The sequence below is a fragment of the Drosophila mojavensis genome, unplaced genomic scaffold (genome assembly GCF_018153725.1).
Source record: "Drosophila mojavensis isolate 15081-1352.22 unplaced genomic scaffold, ASM1815372v1 contig_231, whole genome shotgun sequence".
NCBI lineage: Eukaryota > Metazoa > Arthropoda > Insecta > Diptera > Drosophilidae > Drosophila > Drosophila mojavensis.
The window spans coordinates 2,561,327-2,579,219 of NW_025318772.1; the positions used below are offsets into that span (position 1 = coordinate 2,561,327).

The following is a 17,893-nucleotide window of genomic DNA, read 5'->3' on the forward strand; positions in this document are numbered from 1 at the left end:
TTACAAATATCGAAAAGAGTATCTAGTATTCCCTAAGTTAAAACTGAAGTTTTCTTTTATTTTTCTGCCTGTCTATGAATTACGAGCAGCTGAGCGCATTTCCCGCTCTTAAGTTTTGTTGTTTTTGCTATGTTATTTGGCCATGTTTTTTTAATATGCAACGGGGGCAGTTCTAGCCGCAGTCAGCACAAAAATGTTAATCCTTTTAAGTGCGTCGATATCGCTCCAGACATCAGTTAACCCCACAGCCCACGCAACGCATTTAATCTTTTGTGACCGAAAAGGTCGACGGGTTGATTCCAGACACAATTCGAATCGCAGCACATCTGTTGGCGGGCATAAATCTAATTTGAATAGAAAGTATTTGCCAATTTCCATATATGCATGCACATGTGTGTGTGAGTGTGTGTGTGTGTGTGTGCATTAGCTTTGGGGCTGTCATAACAATTTCATTAACAATCGTGCCTTTGAGGCGCAGGCCAATGTCAGGGAGCCTCAGGGAGAGTCTAGCCTGGCATGTTTATGGGCGCAGGAAATTGAATTAAATCTAGCGAAAGGCGACAAAGATATTTATATTTGTTTAGGACTTGCAACAACTTTGCGGCAAAGTTAAAATGTCTAAAGTTAAAGGCTTAAATAGCAAAATAAACATGGACTGTGAAACTTCGAAATCAGTCAAAGTCCTCATATGGTAGTTAGTGAATCGGAAAAGATTTCAATCGTGTTATATGTATTTCGTGTTTAATATGTTCTGATTCACTTTAAATAGAAAACCTGAAACAAATGTGACGGATAGAGATAGAATTCTTTAAGCCTTGCTATTTACCAAAACTTAGCCTTAACTTTTCTTTCAAGCCGTCAATATGACAATCTCTTTGTTTGTTGTGTATTAAAATTATGCGAGATATGAAAAAGTTACTATAAATATTATTCTTATTCTTAGTATTCTTATTTAATACACACGCTTCAGAGAGTAGAAAATTATATCTAAAATTCTAGTTTCTGAAAATGTAAGGAAAATAACTGCTCAAAGTGTAATGATAGATAATATATAATAGGAGCAGAAATCTTGGCGGGGAGGGGTTTCTATCTGCAATTGTTCTCATCAGTTTACCAACTAAATTTATAGATTAAATGCAAAAGACGGTAATTTAGTTCATAATTTCAATTTAATATATGATGCAAATATATATTATATATCAGGCAATATACTAATACATATTACATTAATATTATTATATATGACCGTAATGCTATTGCGTCTAATTTCCATATTAGTTCAAAGCTAGTTTAGCCTACGAACCTCAGTCTATAAATGGAAAACGTTTTCATTATCAAAACTGACTAAGTTTATGCCCATATATAAACAGTTATAGGCTGTGGGCCAAGGTTCTAATCCGCAATCGAGTGTTTCATTTCCTGCAAGCACTCAATAATTCATTTGACCAATTGGCGAGCTTTGTGCCAAATGGTTGGAGTCCATCACATTTTATTAATCTAGATATCCAAATGTTTTGCCTCCTTTATTTTGTGGGTAAATGTCGAAAAACCGCAAAATATGCGACGCTGTCTTCGCTGCGGTGGTTGTCGCTGCACGCACCACCAAGCGTAAATCCAATTGGAAGCCGATTTACTGTGGGGGCGGCGGCTGCTGCCCACAAAAATGTTCAATCAGCATTTACAAGGGCTTGACATTTAAATTAACACTGGACTGGACCGGGCCACGCATTTGGTGGTGGAAAAAGGATATGCAGGATTTTGGCGGACTGTATGCAAACGTCAGTTGGTTAGTCCTTCCGGGTTGCTGCTGCCCGTCGGTTGTTGTTGTTATTGTTAGCATTGCTCGTGTAGTAAATACTTATTTATTGATATAAATGTATCCAGTTGGTTTTGACATTCAGTTTTATTTTCGCTGTAAATTTTCATTATTATAAATGAAAAAGGAAATTTATTTTAACTCTGAGTATAACTAGCGTATTCATAAAATTTCGTTTAAATTACATAATATTAAACTAGATATTTTCCCTTTGCTCTCTCTCTCTTTTACTTGCTTTGCTTCCCTCTCTCTCATGTTGTATTTGCATTTGGAGTTTCTTTTGGACTGCATTCTTATTGGTTTCATTTATCTTTGATTCCCTCATTTATCTAGTAATAGTTTGTTGTTGTTTTTTTTTTAGTGTGTGTTTCACATAGGAAAGTGAGAACAGAACATGACATGTGAGACAGTATTGGGGGATAGGATGTAGTATATATGGAGAGTATACAAACAGAAATACAATGAATAATACAGAACGTGCCGTACGTATAAGATGACTAAACCAAACCACATAAAAACTAGTTCATTTAATTAACAGCTGCAGGCGAACGAGTTACCAACAACAGTTTTAGCTGGTCTTTGAGGTCTACCTATTCTCTGTATTCGTGGGTGTTTGTACGAGTTCTCAATGAATATGAGTGGAGTGCTAATTTAAAACTAAAACAGGCTGTGTTGTTTTTACTACTGCTGATGATGCTGTTGTTTGTTGTTGTTGTTGTTACTGCCATTGCTGTGGTTGCAGTTGTTGTTTTTGGAATTAGTTTAAGTTTTCAAGTAAATATTGTAAATCCGAGATTGTCCCACGTCCTCTAATCCTTGCGCACGGTACGCTTGCGCGTAGATTTCGTGGTGTTTTCCTGTAAAGAAAGTGAATGACCATTAGATAATCTTCAGACTCTCTTAATTGAAGTTCATTTAAAACATTTAAATATCTATTTCATAGCTACCTCAGTCTGTGTGGGCTCCTCATCTTTCTGGTTGAGCTGCTCTTTATTATCTAAATCAGACTTTTGAATCTTTTTGGGACTGGCAGAAATGTCTGTCTTGCTGCCACCAGTCGCCAGCGCTGGTGCCGCATCAGCGTCCTCTTCGCTCTCGTTCCCATCAGCAGCGCCATCCTGCTCATCGTCGGGCTGCGGCTCATCCGTCTTTTTAGCCTGAGCAGCAGCAGCATTGGCCGCCGAATCCTATTGGGTTACAAGCGATTGATATTAGAAATAGTACTCCAGAATTGAATTCAGTTAATTTAAGCTTTAGGCTAGCTACATTACCTGACTCTTAGCTTTGCCAAATCTACAGTAGATGCCAATGACAATCACTGAGATGAATACGACCAGGCCAATAGCCCAGGCCGTGGGATAGGCCTTGGTTAGCTCAACTACCTTGTTGACCAATGAGTCCTACAAATTGAGATGAGCAAATAGCAATAAGGGTGCAATGTGCAAAGGCAATGGCAATAGGCGAGTGTGTTTGTGTGTGTGTAGCTCTATATCTTATGCATCTAATATATTCGAAACGTGACCTCTTTGGACCGTCGATACAAATAGAAGATATAACAGCTGGCGGGTATCAGCAGATATAGAAAGTATAATGCCCACCATCCGGGCTTATAATTCATATGGCGCATCATTCGATGCCACAGGGTTTTCTTTTAAAGTTGAGTATTAGGAAATTAGTACTAAATATTTTTCTTTTCTTTTTATGTTAGTTGTTTGTGAGTGGGCGTGGCAGTCAACTTACCGATTCCCGATCAATGTAGCGACGCTTGATGTCAAAGCTACTGGCGGCAAACTCACGAGCCACATCCACGTCGTCCGTTATGATAAGATTATCAAACAGTATTTCATTGGACATCGACCACAACTCCAGGCCAACAGCGCTCTGAAAGATTAAATATATAGTCGCGAGTTCTGATTTTGCAGTCATTCCCACTGCTTACAATAGGCGTCATTTTGAACGGCATAAGATCCTCGAAGAAATCTGGATTGGGTATCTTGCGTGGCGCCCATTTGCCCTGGTAGTTGGGATTCTCGATCATGGGTGCGCGCCATTTGCCCTTGTATTCTGGGTTTGGAATCAGTGGTGGCTTCCATTTACCGCAACCCGGTGCCTTTTCACAAGCAGGATTATCCACAAGCGGTGCCTCCCATTCGCCATCGATTTCCGTGTCCCAGTCATCGGGCTTAGTGGCAGTTGGATCGGGTATCATATCGGGCTCATCATCCAACCAGCCATTCGGCTTGGTGGCGCTGGTATCGGGTATCTGTGGCAATGCATCGTCATTCCAATCATCGGGCTTTTGTGCCGTTGGATCGGGTATTTTTTCGCGCTCATCCCAATCAGCTGGCTTCTGGTCAGTGGGATCGTCGATCTCTGCAGGCGGATTCACTGGCGGCTTGAAATCGGTGAGAAGAGAGCCCTCGTTAATGATCTTGTGATCAACGCGTATCTCAAAGGTGTTGTCCGGTCGCACAACCAGCTGGTACAAATGTGGCAGCTTGTCCTTAAAGGGCTCCTCCAAACGGTTCCTAAAGTAAATCGAAATAGCGAAAAGAAAATGGGTTTTTAAGTAAATGGCTTATGTTTCTCGACTCTCTTTAGGAAGCATTTGATTGATATTGTAAAAGATGAATCTAATAAGCATTGAAATGGGCAATACTTAATGGTAATATACAAATATGTATACTCTAGCGACAAATTTGTAGAGTCCGACTGTAACAAGTGAATCAACTGAATCAGCGGCAGCTGTTGCACATGGGGTTAATCTATGTAAATAAATAAGTATATAAATGTCCATAGATAGATGCGCGGGCTAATCTGCACAGCATACAAAATAAAGTAGCAAACGGTGGTTGCACGCGGGTTCTGTCTATCTCTATCTCTGTATGTGTGTATATGTGTGTGTGTGTGATTGAGTCGCATATGTGGGTCCACTTACTTTGGTTTGTTACAGTGCTTCTCGGTTATGGTGCCGTTAATTGGATTTACGTGACGGAATATGAAGTGCATTTTCACATCGTTTCCACACTTGTCCGGTCCAAACATGATGGTGTAGGGTGTTTTGTCATTGAACTAAACAAAAACAGAGAACAGAAAACAGAAAGAAAACAAACAATAAGTAAACATGGAAATCGGAGCTAATTCATATTTCAATTGGGTCGGCGACTAACCATGGTAAGATCTTCGGTTTCCTTCCCTGACGACAGCAATTTTATGTACGAGCCACCACACTCTTGACCCTCCTGTGGAATACGAAATTGAAATTGGGTCGATTAGCTTATGCTATGTGGCTATTAATTGGATTAGGCAATCCATAAGAAGCGACGGCTGATGCAATCCACCAAGTCTTTGCAATGGCCAATTGGTTGGCTGCCTGTTTAGTTGGTTATTGACCCACCTGCATTGTGACCTCATATTGCACCACCAGCGGTTTGTTCGATTTGAAGTCGAACGGTTTGTTAAGTGGCGCCGAAATGGCTGCGTGCTTGGCCTTTGACTTGAGCACCAGGCCCTTATCCTTGGGCCAAACAATGCGCAGAGGCGACTCCCAGTTCCAGATGCCATCGTATTTGGCTATTTCCTCGGCAATATCGTCTTTCTTAGCCTGTGATTTGACCCAGCGTTTGCGTGAGGCGTCAACATCATCGAAATGATCAGCAAAATGAAATTTTTTGGGTTCGATCACTGGACTCTCATAGACCAGCTCCTCGCCGGGGACATTGATTTGCTCCTCCTGTAGAAATGAGATAGATTGATAGGAAATTTTGTCAATGGGAGAGTTGCAATACGTTGGGCCTTATAGTAAATAATTGATTTGACTTATTCAATATTCAGTTTCCCATGGTTTACATATGGCAATTAGAAATGGGCGTGTACTACAAAGTCAGCAAAGTAAGCAACTAGATCAATCACAAGAGAATTAGTAAGGCAGCACAGTTGGAGATAAGCAAAAATATATATGTATATTGATAGGTCTAGAAGTTTTCCGAGCAAACTCTGTGAACTTTAACTCCCAAAGAGGCACGTGTGAAGTAAGATTCGCCTGTTGATGCTAATAGAGAGAAAATTACTACGCTCATATACCCTTTTGTACACATTTGGCATGGGTACAGGGTACAAATGGGGGAAAAAAACCCACGCGGCTGACACACTTAATGTTTTATCGTAGCAGAGCGAGTCAGAGAGAGTGAAACACAGAGACCGAAGCTGAGACAGTGTGGCGAAAGGGGGTCTTGCGTAAGTTTGTTGGCTTACTATATATGTATGTGTACGTATATGTATTTGTCTCTGTTTTTGTGTGCATGTTTGTATGTAAGCAAGTGCAGATCGAAATATAGCGCGGGTCAGCGCTTTATACGGCGGTCACGCTTTTTCTCGCATACACTATTAACCCCTATAATGCTCCCTGTGTCATAAAATAGAACAAAATATAACAACAACAACAATTAGAACAGCCGCAGCAGCAACTGTTGTTGCTACTGACGTGTACTTTTGTGCGCCGGTGGCAACCGGCCACCAAAACATATACACACACACGCATGTTTTTATGCATATATGTATGTATGCTTCCATGACTTTTTTTTTTGGCTGGTCTCACCTGAACATCTTCCACTAGTCCGTCATCATCGAAGTCATCGATCTCAGGCTCAGCGGCGCCGGCTGATGAGGCAACGGACAGTAGACAGAATGCGGCGGCTATCAGCAGCAACGCCCGCGTTGCACGGCGGCCCCGGCTAAAATTTAGCTGCTGCATTTTTCTTGGTTTTCAACCACCTCCTCTTCACGACGGTGAGAGCGTGTGTGTGTGTCTGTATGAAAGTATGTATGAGTGTGTTTCTGTGCTCTGGGTTAGCGGTTTTAGCACTCGTTAATCGCTTTGTGGCTGCTTGCGTTGCTTTTCAGCGTTTGCTACGTACTGCCGGGCGCTGTGGGGCAAAACGAAAAATGAAATCTAACGCGGCCAACTAATTTGTAATTAAGTTAAATTAAATTATACATTTTCACTGCGCCTACTGTGCTGTTGCTGCTGCTCGCTGTTCTGCTTCTTCATTCACTTTCAGCTCGGCTACAACTCTGATTACGTTTTGTGCCTAAAAAATACCTAAAGTGCGTTTTTTCTAGTGTTGTGCAGTGCGCATGTTTGCCATATTGATGACGTCACATATGACGAGCTCTTGTTTGTTTGTGGCGGAGTATTTAAATTTTTAGAAACCATTTAACGTAATTTAAAAAATCGCGTAACCTTGCTATGACTGTCTTTTAATTAAAATATTGTATGTAACGTAATTTGTATCATATGTAACAGCTTAACTTTAAATGAAGTATGTAAGAAGGTTTACAAAAAATTTAAATAAATAAAATAAAAAAAATATATACATATACAATTTTTTAATTTTTTTTTTTTTTTTACAAATTATTCACATTTTTCTAATTGATTATTCAAGCTATACAAAATTAAGTATTAAGCAAATATGTATGTAAACAAGCTTCCACTATGTTAAGAAACAAATGAAAATAAATATTTATATATATATATTTTTTGAAACTCACAATTTGATTAATTGGTTCCCTCTATTTAACCATAGAGTAACTAATCAAAAACATGAAAGACAATTATATTCGCATTTTTTGCAATTATCTTAAATGCTTGCCAGCTCCATTAATGTTGCATGGTAAACTCGGGGCAAAACAAAAGTTTTATATATATAAATAAATGTATATGTATATATATATATATATAGGATGTACATTAAATGCTGCGCATTTGAGCATAAAATTATAATAAAAATTGCAGGCTTATATTTGGAACGAGTTGGCGGCAACGACTGGATGCGGCCCCGGCCCACCCACAACGCTCTTAGCTGGGGCTACTTTTAACCATTCAATTTATCTACTCTGGCATCGGTGAAACTGACTGTTGCAGTTGCAAACAAAAAAGCTTTCTGTTTAATGGAATATTTAACACAATTTAAAAAGTTTCTAAAGACAAACAATGGCTCAGACACTAGCTGGCACAATCAGCCAGAACTTTTTTCCAGCTCTCTGTGCCGCACACCCTCACACACATTAACAGACACACATACACACACTCACAAACAAACACACTCGTTAGTTGTTTATGGAAATTGTGTAATGACAGTTAATGACGGTGCTACATCTAGATATGCATAGACAACATGCTGGGCCGCGCTGAGCTGAGTCTACCTTCTCTCCCGCATGCTACACGGCACTGCATAATTAGTTTGGAGTGACAGTGTTAGTAAGTGTTTTATTAGCTCAAGCAACAAGCAGAGCAGTACGTCTACAAACACTTGGGCCCGATTTTCGCTACTGTTGTTGTTCTTCTTCTTCTTGCAAAGGGCTGCATAATAACAGTTTTACACAATGAAATGGTTGTATACATGCTTATGTACAAATGATATGTGTGCTATATAAGGTGTAATGCCAGATTTAGCATTTGCTTAGCTTATAAGGCGTTTTGTATTTTTAAGTTATGTTTATTCACTGGTAGTCTCTTTTTCTCCTTATAAATAATATCTATATATATTATTTAATTTTTTTTCGCTCACTATGGCTCGCTCTGATTCTCTATAAAAATCTACCTGTCTTTCTCTTTCTCTCTTTGCAATAATCTCCCTCGCTCACTCTCTCTTGCTCTCTGTACTTCTCTTTTCTCTCTTTCTCTCTATGGCTCTCCAGTCTGCTCTCCCTTTCTTCCTAGCACTATCCCTCTCTATTGTTGTCTGTCGATATCTCTCCTAGTCTTTCTCTCTCTTTCTCTCTTTCTCTGTGTCCACCTCTATCTTTTCTACTTATTCACTTTCTCTCTCTCTCCTTCTCTGTCTAACTATAACCTTAAGATTGTTAAGAGAAAGTGAGTCCTCTATTTAGGCGCCCTCAAGAGATTTTAAGGTTATGTTTCTGCGTAAACATGAAACACTTGAAAAATGCACTTAACACCATAAACATAAGTACACAAAACACAAAAAATATGCAAAACACAAATAGACAAACATACACACACACAAACACTCACACATAGGCATAGTCAGGCAGAGCTCATCAGCGAGCTTAATGCGCAGGAGCAGCAGCGGCAAGGCATTAATTTTGATGGGGCATAGCGCAAAAGTTTTGTTTTAAGCCTTTGGACAACGTCTCTGTGTGTACACAATAATAAAAAATAAAGCCCAAACATTTTCACCTGCAGGGCAGGTGTGCATGAGTGTGTGAGTGTGTGGCAAGTATCAGAAAACATATGAAGGAAGCGTCGTTACAAGCGGACGAGCTCAACTTAGTGTGTACTTAACTTCCGTTACATGAGCGCCATGCTACACTCAGACTCACACACACACGCACACACACATAGTTCATTCACACGCATGGCCAGCTGCATATGTGTACGTGTGTATGTGTGTGAGTGTGGTGTTTGTTTGTTTATGCCAAAAGTGTTGTAAAGTGCGGCGCTTTGTCGGCAGGAAACGCTGAAAATTTATTACCGGACAATTTTGCCAGGGCATAAAAAAGCGAGAGACAAGTGCGACAGGGGTGAAGGTGGGCCACACTCAAACACACTCACACACACATACACAGTAGCATTCATATGCATATGCATAGTTTGCTGGGCAGCGCAAATGTATGCAAACATGCCTAAAAAAAAAAAAAAAAAAAAAAAATAAAAAATAAACGAAGAGTAGCAAAAATTTGGAGCAGGCAGCCTAAGCAGGCGGAGGCGGACATTAAAAATTCAAAATGCCCGACGAGCAGCGGACAAGGGCCTGGGCTGCCATTAACAGCATACTAGCTGGCACACACACACCCACACACCCACACACTCATATACATATATATGTATGTATATTTGCTGGGCGGCCTCTTAAGCGCCAGTCTCTGTGAGTCTGTGTAAGTGTGTGTGTGTGTGTTTGTGTGTCGGCGCCTTTGCTTTGCTTTGCTCACCTTTCAACAGCTCGTTTTCGCACCTTTCAAATGAGTCCTGCTCTCTGTGCGGGTGTGTGTAGGTGTGTGTGTGTGTGGGTGTGCGCTCAAGAATTTGCAGCGCCGTTAAAACTGAATTGATTTGTTATTCATGTTTGCTGACTTATGGCCAACACTTTGGGCGTTGCGCCTACCATTCAACGTAACCAGGACCTGGCCTCGGCGCCAGCTATCCTTTTTTATTTCGTCCTTTATTTCTCACTTTTTTTTTTGGGTTTGCCTTCTTTTTATTTTCTTATTTTCCAAACGTGAATAGTGAAAATTTAATGCACGCAGCGCGCGCGCATTCACCTGGAATGACGCTGTGGTTGTGTGTATGTGTGAGTGTGTGTGGGTGTGTGTGTTTGGCTTATACTTGAAAGAGGCGCACGGTACGTTCAAGTTGCTCTTTGGCTTTTATTTTTATTAAATTGCCGCAAGGGGAACATTTAGCGCATGTTTTAATAAAAAATTAAAAACAAAATAAATAAATATAAATAAAACTGAGCGAAATGCGCGCGTAGCGAGCCATGAATTGCCAATGCCAGGAGAAGGCCTAAAGAGGATAGGGGTAGGGGTAGGGGTAGCGTAGGTGGACCAGGCTGGCGGGTTGGGTCTGCCGCGCTTAAGTGGCCAAAAGTGAAAAGGATTGAAGGGGGCTCAGATCGGGAGGCTTGGACGCAAATTGCGGCAGGTGGAGCCAGCAGGTGCGGCAGCTGCAACGATAATGCTAGTTTTTGAGGACGCGTGCATAAATTAAAAATGATTTTTTTTCTCTTTTATAAATGTTTTATTTTATTAAGCCATTAAGAGTTAAGCACTATATAAACATAAAAATCATTGCCGTTAAGTTAACTCATTCAGTTAAGTGGAGGACTCAAAAAAAAAAAAAAAAAAAAAAAAAAAAACAGGTTGACTAAAGTATTTATTAAGCATTTCAAATGTTTATATTCATATCATGGAAGTATTATAGACTTAAAAAATCCTAGAGAAGAACATTTATGTCTTATATGTATATCTACAATATAATATAACTTTCAAATATATTCATATTAAAAATTTGCATCTCTAGAATGTCGTTCTATTCTTCAAGATTTAAAATACCAGGATTATTATAATTCTTGCATTGCCGTTAAATCGTTACGAATCAGACAACATTATATAATAACTCTAGATATTGTTATCAATACTAAAGCAATAATATAAAAGCACTAAAAATCCCTCTTTTTCTAGGGCATTCCAGCTTAGTTTTGTCTTCTTCTTTTGCCCCTTCATTCACCTCTAGCCATTGTCTTGTTTTAATCTTGACTTCAGTTATACTGCAAAAGCAAATTGTGAAATTTGATTTGGGTTGCGATCCTTTTTTGTGCACCTTGTGCCACCTAGTGATTATCGGGCCACAAAAATCTGCCGCATTAACTTGCCCCGTTTCGGTGGCATTTCATTCATCTTCGGGAGGGTGCAGAGGGGCTGGCAAACTTTTAATCACCTTGGCTGACAAGTCAAGACAAATAATTGCGCCGCCAGTCACATCTTTTGTGTGCTCGGGCGTAAAACGAGCACAGCCACGCCCACGTGGCTCGCCCACACTGACGGCCAGAGCTCCCCCGGCATAGGAAAAACATTTGCAGGCCAGCATAATAAATCAAGGCATAGAAAAATATTTAAATTTAAATGTTTTAAAAGCAGACGGAAACCGGAACTGGCTGCGGCGGCAGTCACTTTCATTATTGAAAATATAAATCACATTCATTTGGCCAGCACAAACAACAACAACAGCAATCAGATACCCTTTGAGAGCTGCAAGGGAAATTGGCTAAAGGTGAGGAGGGGATGGAACAGCAGCAGCAGTAGGAGTCGGAGTTGTGGGCGGACCCGGCTGGTCGGGTTTGTTTTTGTTTGTACTCTGCGGCTGGCTCTGCGGCGGGTTCTCATTTTTACGATAAAAACAAACAAATTCATAGCTAATAAAATTGCTAATAAATAAACGAGAATGGCGTAAGCGAAAAAAGGGACACGAGCCAAAACAAAGCAGCCGCAAAGCAAAGCAAAGAAAAAAAAAAAAAAAACAACAACAACAACAAAAAAACAAAACATCACACAGAGAAAAAAGTTGGATATAATGAAAAAGTCGGTGACGCCAACCTGGCCACATTGACCAACAGCCGGCGGCCATTTTGGGGCTAACGGTGCATTAACCAGGTGTGGGTGGATAAATTCACGATGGGCGTGGCGCTCGCGTGCCTCAACTGCCGACAATTGCCACCAATTCCGTGTGCTCTGTCCATTCTGCGTTTCTCCTCTTTATTTATTGTATTCGGTTGCGGATTTTACTTTACATTTTTTTGTTTAATAAAATATGGAGTGGTGAACCGAAGAGATACTCAGTAGATTAAAATTAATGATTATATAATTGTAAATTCAGATTGCTATGATTTATGCATATAATTTTTTTTTTTAGCTAATTTATTTTTGTTAGATAATATTGTTTATAAATTATAGTCTGAGCTGTTCAGAGACACCGCTAGCCATATCATATTATATCATACTTATATACATAATAATTGTTTTGTTGAACTTTGATAATATCTACATTATAAAATATTTGAAATCGGACTAGCTTTAAGTAAATGTGAGTGTAAGGCGAGGCGAAGCTTTAATGAAATTAGATTCCGTTGAAAATTGATAATCTAAGAGGTACACATATGGGCAATAAAGTAATTGGAGGTATACTAGTTTTTTGGTTAGGATATAATCATCGAGGTGGCATTAGGTAACAAAGCGAATTATATGCATAGATATTTTATAATCTAGACATTTATAATCTGGAGCAGCTATCTTGGTGACAAAGGATCTTTTTGGATAGTTTTGTAGGTCTAAGTTACTACCATATTAATATTAATTTATTTTTTTAAAGTACATTGTATCGCCAAAAAATATAGAAAATAAATATTTTATTGTTCAGAAATTGAAAAAAAAACTAATCTAGAACCAAAGGTAAAGTATTTAGGGAAATTAAAAAATATAAAATGAAAAACATTTTTTATTTGAATTTTATTGAGTTAAGACTCCAGAGTTTAAATTGTAGTATTACTAAAAAGCTAGCCAATTTCCATTACGATTCTTTTCAAATGTACGACTTCAACTCTTTTACATTCGCTCTTCGAGTAGAGTATTCAATAAATAATGTAAAGTTTTCCAGAGTATGTACAAAGTGCACAAGTTGTTTTTAGATATTATCTCGCAGTTCATTTTTAATATTGTTTTTGTTATTGATTTCGTTGGGATATTCGATTCGTTGCTGTGGTGCAATTTTAATCAAATGATTGCTGGCGTCGACTTGTCGACGCGCCAGGAAATCTAGAAATCCAATTACATTTTGATGAAAGGCGGCTAGGTAAATGGTCAAGTGGCGTGTTGGGGAACGGTGGGGGCAGGCAACATTTGGTTTTATGTAAATCAGTTGGTAAACTGTATTCAGGTTTATTAGCCCTTTGCAGCTGACCGCAGGTGCTGGACCATAAAAAGTGTTTGGCCAAGCAAAATGAACGCTGAAAAGCGGCGAGGAAGATAGATCGGAGCGTTGAGAAGTTGAAACGTGGGTCATCATTTCATGTCTCAGCTCATAAATCTATGGCGCATAAAAAAGCGCTGAGGGCGTCAAAAACGGGCCGGAGTTTTCCGCTTAAGTGCAGGATCTAACGGAGCCGGGAGCCGGAATCATAGAGGCCATGATATGTCTGCAATTGGGTTTTCACTTCTTTATTCTTTTAAGGTTCTCCTTTCATTTTTTTTTTTTTTTTTTTTTTTTGAGATACTTTCTTTTATTTTGTTATGTTAAATGAGAGGAAGTTGGTTTTACGCTTACTATTTGCATTTTTATGGAAGGCCGCGTGGAAATTGAGCCATTTAATGAGCTCTGAAGTTGCTCCAGCTTTTGGCCAAGAGAGATACGGCATTGGATATGCTACGATTTAATGCGCATATAAAGATTGTACCACAGATTCGAGCTCAACATTTTGATGGCCCATCCACTCCGGCCAGCGGCAACTGTAGCAGTCTACTTTGGGCTGAACAGACCGTAACGCGCTTTTCTCACTTAACGCGAAGGACGAACTGAAATATTGCACAATTTAATGGGAAATTAATAAACCAAAAACAGCTGCTAAGCCATAAACCAAACTAACTGAGCTGCTATGGCGCCAAGGCGGCTCAAACCTTCTAATCTTAGCCCCCAAATGCGTCCTAAATAAACAAAAACAAACAAACAAGCCCACACACACCGAGTCGGAGAGAATGGGAAGGGGTAGAGATAGGCAGAGAGGAAGAGAGACAGATGACACTCAGAGATAAAGCTAAAGATACAGCTCGAAAACATACAGATAGAAATCCAAGGTCGCGTGCCCGCTGATAAACTCGTGTTGGGGCCAACACAACCGCAAAGGAGACTCAGACGCAGAGGCAAAAACAAACCAAAGGCAAAACATGCTGCACACAGTCAAAGGACTAAACCAAGCAAATAATCCTTTGGCTTAAATAACAACAAGAAGAAATGGCAAAAGCTGGCATATAGCAGAAAAAATGAGCTCATCTTGTGTGTAATGCATATGAAATACCCTAGGAATACCTTACATCACTCATATCAGTCTGTTGTCTATGCTTGTCTATTAAACAGTTATATTTTATTTGAATGCGTACTCTTTTTTTTTAAAGTTTGATCTTCAAGTAGAGAACATCGAACAATTCTCTGTCTGACTTATCATACCCCATGCGAAGTTAAGAAAAAACCTAAACGAAACAAAGAATGGCTTCACTAACTTGAAGAGGCTGTTAGGGGCGTGGCAAAAATTGCGGCAAGTCGCTCAGCCGCGGCAAACTTTGAACTCTTCTGCCATTTTTTTCCTTCACATACTTGATTTTCTTTTTTGTTTGTTGGTGCGATTTTAAAGGATGCGTGCCAAGGCAGTTTGGTACACGGCCGCCGCATTGTCCTTTTGCTTATCGCGATGCACGTGACGAACGATGGGGCGTGGCACGCTGCTGGCCTCAATGGCGGTTGGTGGCACTCTGAACTTTCTCAGCGTCTTTGTGATTTTGATTTCGCCTCATCATTCACTCTCACTCTTTGACTCTCGCCTGTGGCCGTTTTAGCTTTTATTTTCATTTCAGTTTTGTGCTTTTGTTTTGTTTTGTTTTTGGGCTGTGTCTTGTTGCGTATCCTTTGGCATTAATTTGCCAAAGTGTTGTCCTTGTTGGCGGCTTGCGATCTCAGCCGGCGATAAGCGAGCTAATTTCGTGTAATGAAATAAATTAAAATGCGCGCTTGTGAAAATAAACAAATTGGCTTGCTAATGCGACATTGCGTATACGCGGCGCTGTACCACTGAAAGGACAAACGCGACATTTCAATCGAAAATGGCGCTTGAGTCGAATCGACTGGCGACAAAAAGGATTTTGCAACAATTTACAAAATGAAATCAAAGTGCGCACCAGAAATTGCTGCTCGAGTCCTATTTGAATAGCATTGGATAAGAGATTTAAATATTCAAAGCATTCGTTACGACAGCTTTAAGTTTTAAGGCTAACAAGAAGAACTCAAATAAAACTCACACATACACATACACACACACAGGCAGAACCATACACACAAGCACACGCACTTCTTAGTGTTGTATATGCGCTTATATGCAAACAATTTGTTCATATTGAATTTGGCCTTGGCTGTCGCATGTTTTATATCCTAAGCTCTCCATATTGGCTTGGCAACATGCACTGAGCGAAATTTATGGGCAATTATGTCTAAGGATATTAGATTTCAGTTGCTAGCCCATGGCTAAAAACTTCATTCCTTAGTTTACAGAATCTAATGTATAACTGAATATTAAGAAGCATAATTAAAGCATGGTAAAATAATCATATTTATAGAATTTAATTCATTTAAATATTTAAATTTGTTTTCTATTATGGTTAATATATGCCAAATTAGATTCAAATTTAGATTTGGTTATATTATTGCTATTTATAGACCTTAACCATATCGAAACTTCAGTTGACTTTCAGTCCGCTTTCTTCGCTCAGTGTATTTACTGCAGGCCGTTCACTGCGCTCCGCTTTAGCATTTGCTAATTCGATGCCAAACTATAAATTTGTTAGCTTTGCCACATATGAGAGCGTTTATTTCAATATGTGGGCGTTTTGCTATTCAAAACTTTGCCTCTTCTACGTAAGTGTGTGTGTATGTGTGTGCGTGTGTCCATGTTTGTTTAGGCCAAAGCTTAGCATATGGCAACTGACATGAACGGACGGCCCAGCCGTGTGTGTGTGTGTGCATGTGTGTGCGTGTGCGTGTGTGTGTGTCCTGGGGCCAATCTGTGTACGTGGCTCTTGGCCCGCTTTGAATCTCATCTGTGACACTCGTTAAACTTGTCGCCATTTAGTTAAATCAACTAAACCAAATTCAACTGTGCACACACACACACACACACGGCCACTCACACGCACGCAGGGCTCTGCTGCCCTTTGCTGGTCATGTAGGCTCACGTACATTGGACCGGATGCAGAGCGGAAGTCGTGCATATCTCAAAAGCCCACTCTGCAGGACACCGCACCGTACCGACTCGCCCCGCCCACCACTCGCCTCGCACCGCCTCTGGTCACACTTGAACTAACGTGACTTTACATTGCGCTCATTTTTATCAGCATAATTTAGTTGTGGGCAGCATTCCACTGTGCGGCACTCGGTTGCATTAGCTGTGCCCACGCCCACATTTGAAGCTTTAATTAAGCTACGGCCGGGCACTTGAATTATTTAAGTGGAGCACGCAAAACCAAACAAAAATAAATAAAAAATATATACTTATTTCTATATATGTATGTGTATATGAAATCATAATAAAGTGTTTCACATGCGCATTTCTCTAATTCACATCCGCTCTGTGGGTGGGTGGTTGTACTTAGTTGCTGCACCACTCGACGCGCAATCAGCGTTCCGTAAGTTTTTATTTTTGAAGTAGTTAATCATTTTTTTTCCATAACGCTAAGGTAGTTGGCGAAAAACTGCAGCAAAGTGCGGCCATCGCCTATGGCCAAGTGCGGTTGGCCAAGAGAAAGTGCATAATTCACAAAGATTACAGGTGGCAATGGTGTTGCGCGGTGGTTGGGCCTGTACTTGAACCCTGTTGCGCCCCTGGCTCATAAAAGTTAACGTGCCGCAAAAGTTGGTTAATCAATTTAGTTCTGGGTGTTGATAATGGCCATCATCTTGCTGGCTCCGCGGCCCGACTTGGGCCCAGGACTCGCGCGACTTTAGTCCTATCTATCGCTATGCTGTCATCCGTACGCAGAATAGCCGCAATAACAATTGCTTTGCTGCATACGCAACAATGCAGAATTCAAGCTGCCAGCCACTTTGCATCTCTCACTAAAGGCTAGCGATGAGCGATAGTTCGTGCTTGCTTGCGGATCTGAAATGAGAGTAGTGCTACCATTTGGGGCATTTGATTATATTTGATTATACAGACGTTTTGTTTGAATGATTCAAATATGAATTCATTTCATGTTGAAAAGAGTGTAAGGATTTTTATAAAATATTTTCATAACAAACCTTTCGCTATTTGTTGAACTCGAAACTTATGGCGTCTCCTCATTCAGTGCTGCCAGAGAGTCAGTAAAACTCAGCTGACCTTCTGTGGCTTCAATTTCATTGTTAGACTATTTTTGTTAATTTCTGGCCTTACATTAATGGAGACCATGATGAGAGTGAGAGGAGAGCTTGCTAACAATCCCGCTCTTCCAAATTCATTAGAAATATGTATATGTTAGATAATTTTAATCGCTTAACTATCCCTTATCAAATTTAACATGAATGGAGAATGGCTATTTATTTTCCTATTAAGGTATTTAATCAATCAATATAAATTTCGTTTATATATGAATATATCCTCAAATTCCCTGCAAGTGTGAAGAATTACATATATAACCCTCTCGTGCTCGATTTCGTGCTCTTCTTTTGAAATCACGCTCTCAACTCTCGTGATGGATGCTGTTGTTGGTCGACGGTCGCTTTTATGGCTCAGACAAACTCTGGCCACGCCTTATTTAATGCTT

The 17,893-nt window shown here is 39.9% G+C and overlaps 1 protein-coding gene across 4 annotated transcripts; it reads right to left on the reverse strand.

Annotated features, from left to right (window-relative positions):
• Nucleotides 1–1,884: 1,884 nt before the first annotated feature.
• LOC6574730 (calnexin) lies at nucleotides 1,885–6,909 on the reverse strand. Of its 4 annotated transcripts, XM_015167620.3 has the most exons (10): nucleotides 6,813–6,908; nucleotides 6,414–6,741; nucleotides 5,214–5,549; nucleotides 4,987–5,058; nucleotides 4,755–4,888; nucleotides 3,756–4,344; nucleotides 3,557–3,697; nucleotides 3,088–3,216; nucleotides 2,764–3,003; nucleotides 1,885–2,673 (listed from the first exon to the last, which is right to left on the reverse strand). In XM_015167620.3, the coding sequence occupies exons 2-10, from the start codon at nucleotides 6,567–6,569 to the stop codon at nucleotides 2,626–2,628; spliced, it is 1,845 nt and encodes a 614-aa protein (XP_015023106.1). In that variant the 5' UTR covers nucleotides 6,570–6,741; nucleotides 6,813–6,908; the 3' UTR covers nucleotides 1,885–2,625. The 4 variants fall into 4 exon arrangements, with proteins under 4 accessions (XP_015023106.1, XP_043864050.1, XP_043864048.1 ...); XM_044008115.1 differs by lacking the exon at nucleotides 3,088–3,216 and adding an exon at nucleotides 3,339–3,464 and having other exon boundaries at nucleotides 6,414–6,857; XM_044008113.1 differs by having other exon boundaries at nucleotides 6,414–6,855.
• Nucleotides 6,910–17,893: the final 10,984 nt, after the last annotated feature.

Excerpts from the sequence above, each read along its gene's own strand:
- LOC6574730 (XM_015167620.3), bottom strand. The coding sequence starts at position 6,569 with ATGCAGCAGCTAAATTTTAGCCGGGGCCGCCGTGCAACGCGGGCGTTG. Across the intron at positions 5,059-5,213 it reads AATATGAGGTCACAATGCAG|GAGGGTCAAGAGTGTGGTGG; the intron begins GTGGGTCAATAA and ends CGTATTCCACAG. Across the intron at positions 4,345-4,754 it reads AAGCACTGTAACAAACCAAA|GAACCGTTTGGAGGAGCCCT; the intron begins GTAAGTGGACCC and ends GATTTACTTTAG.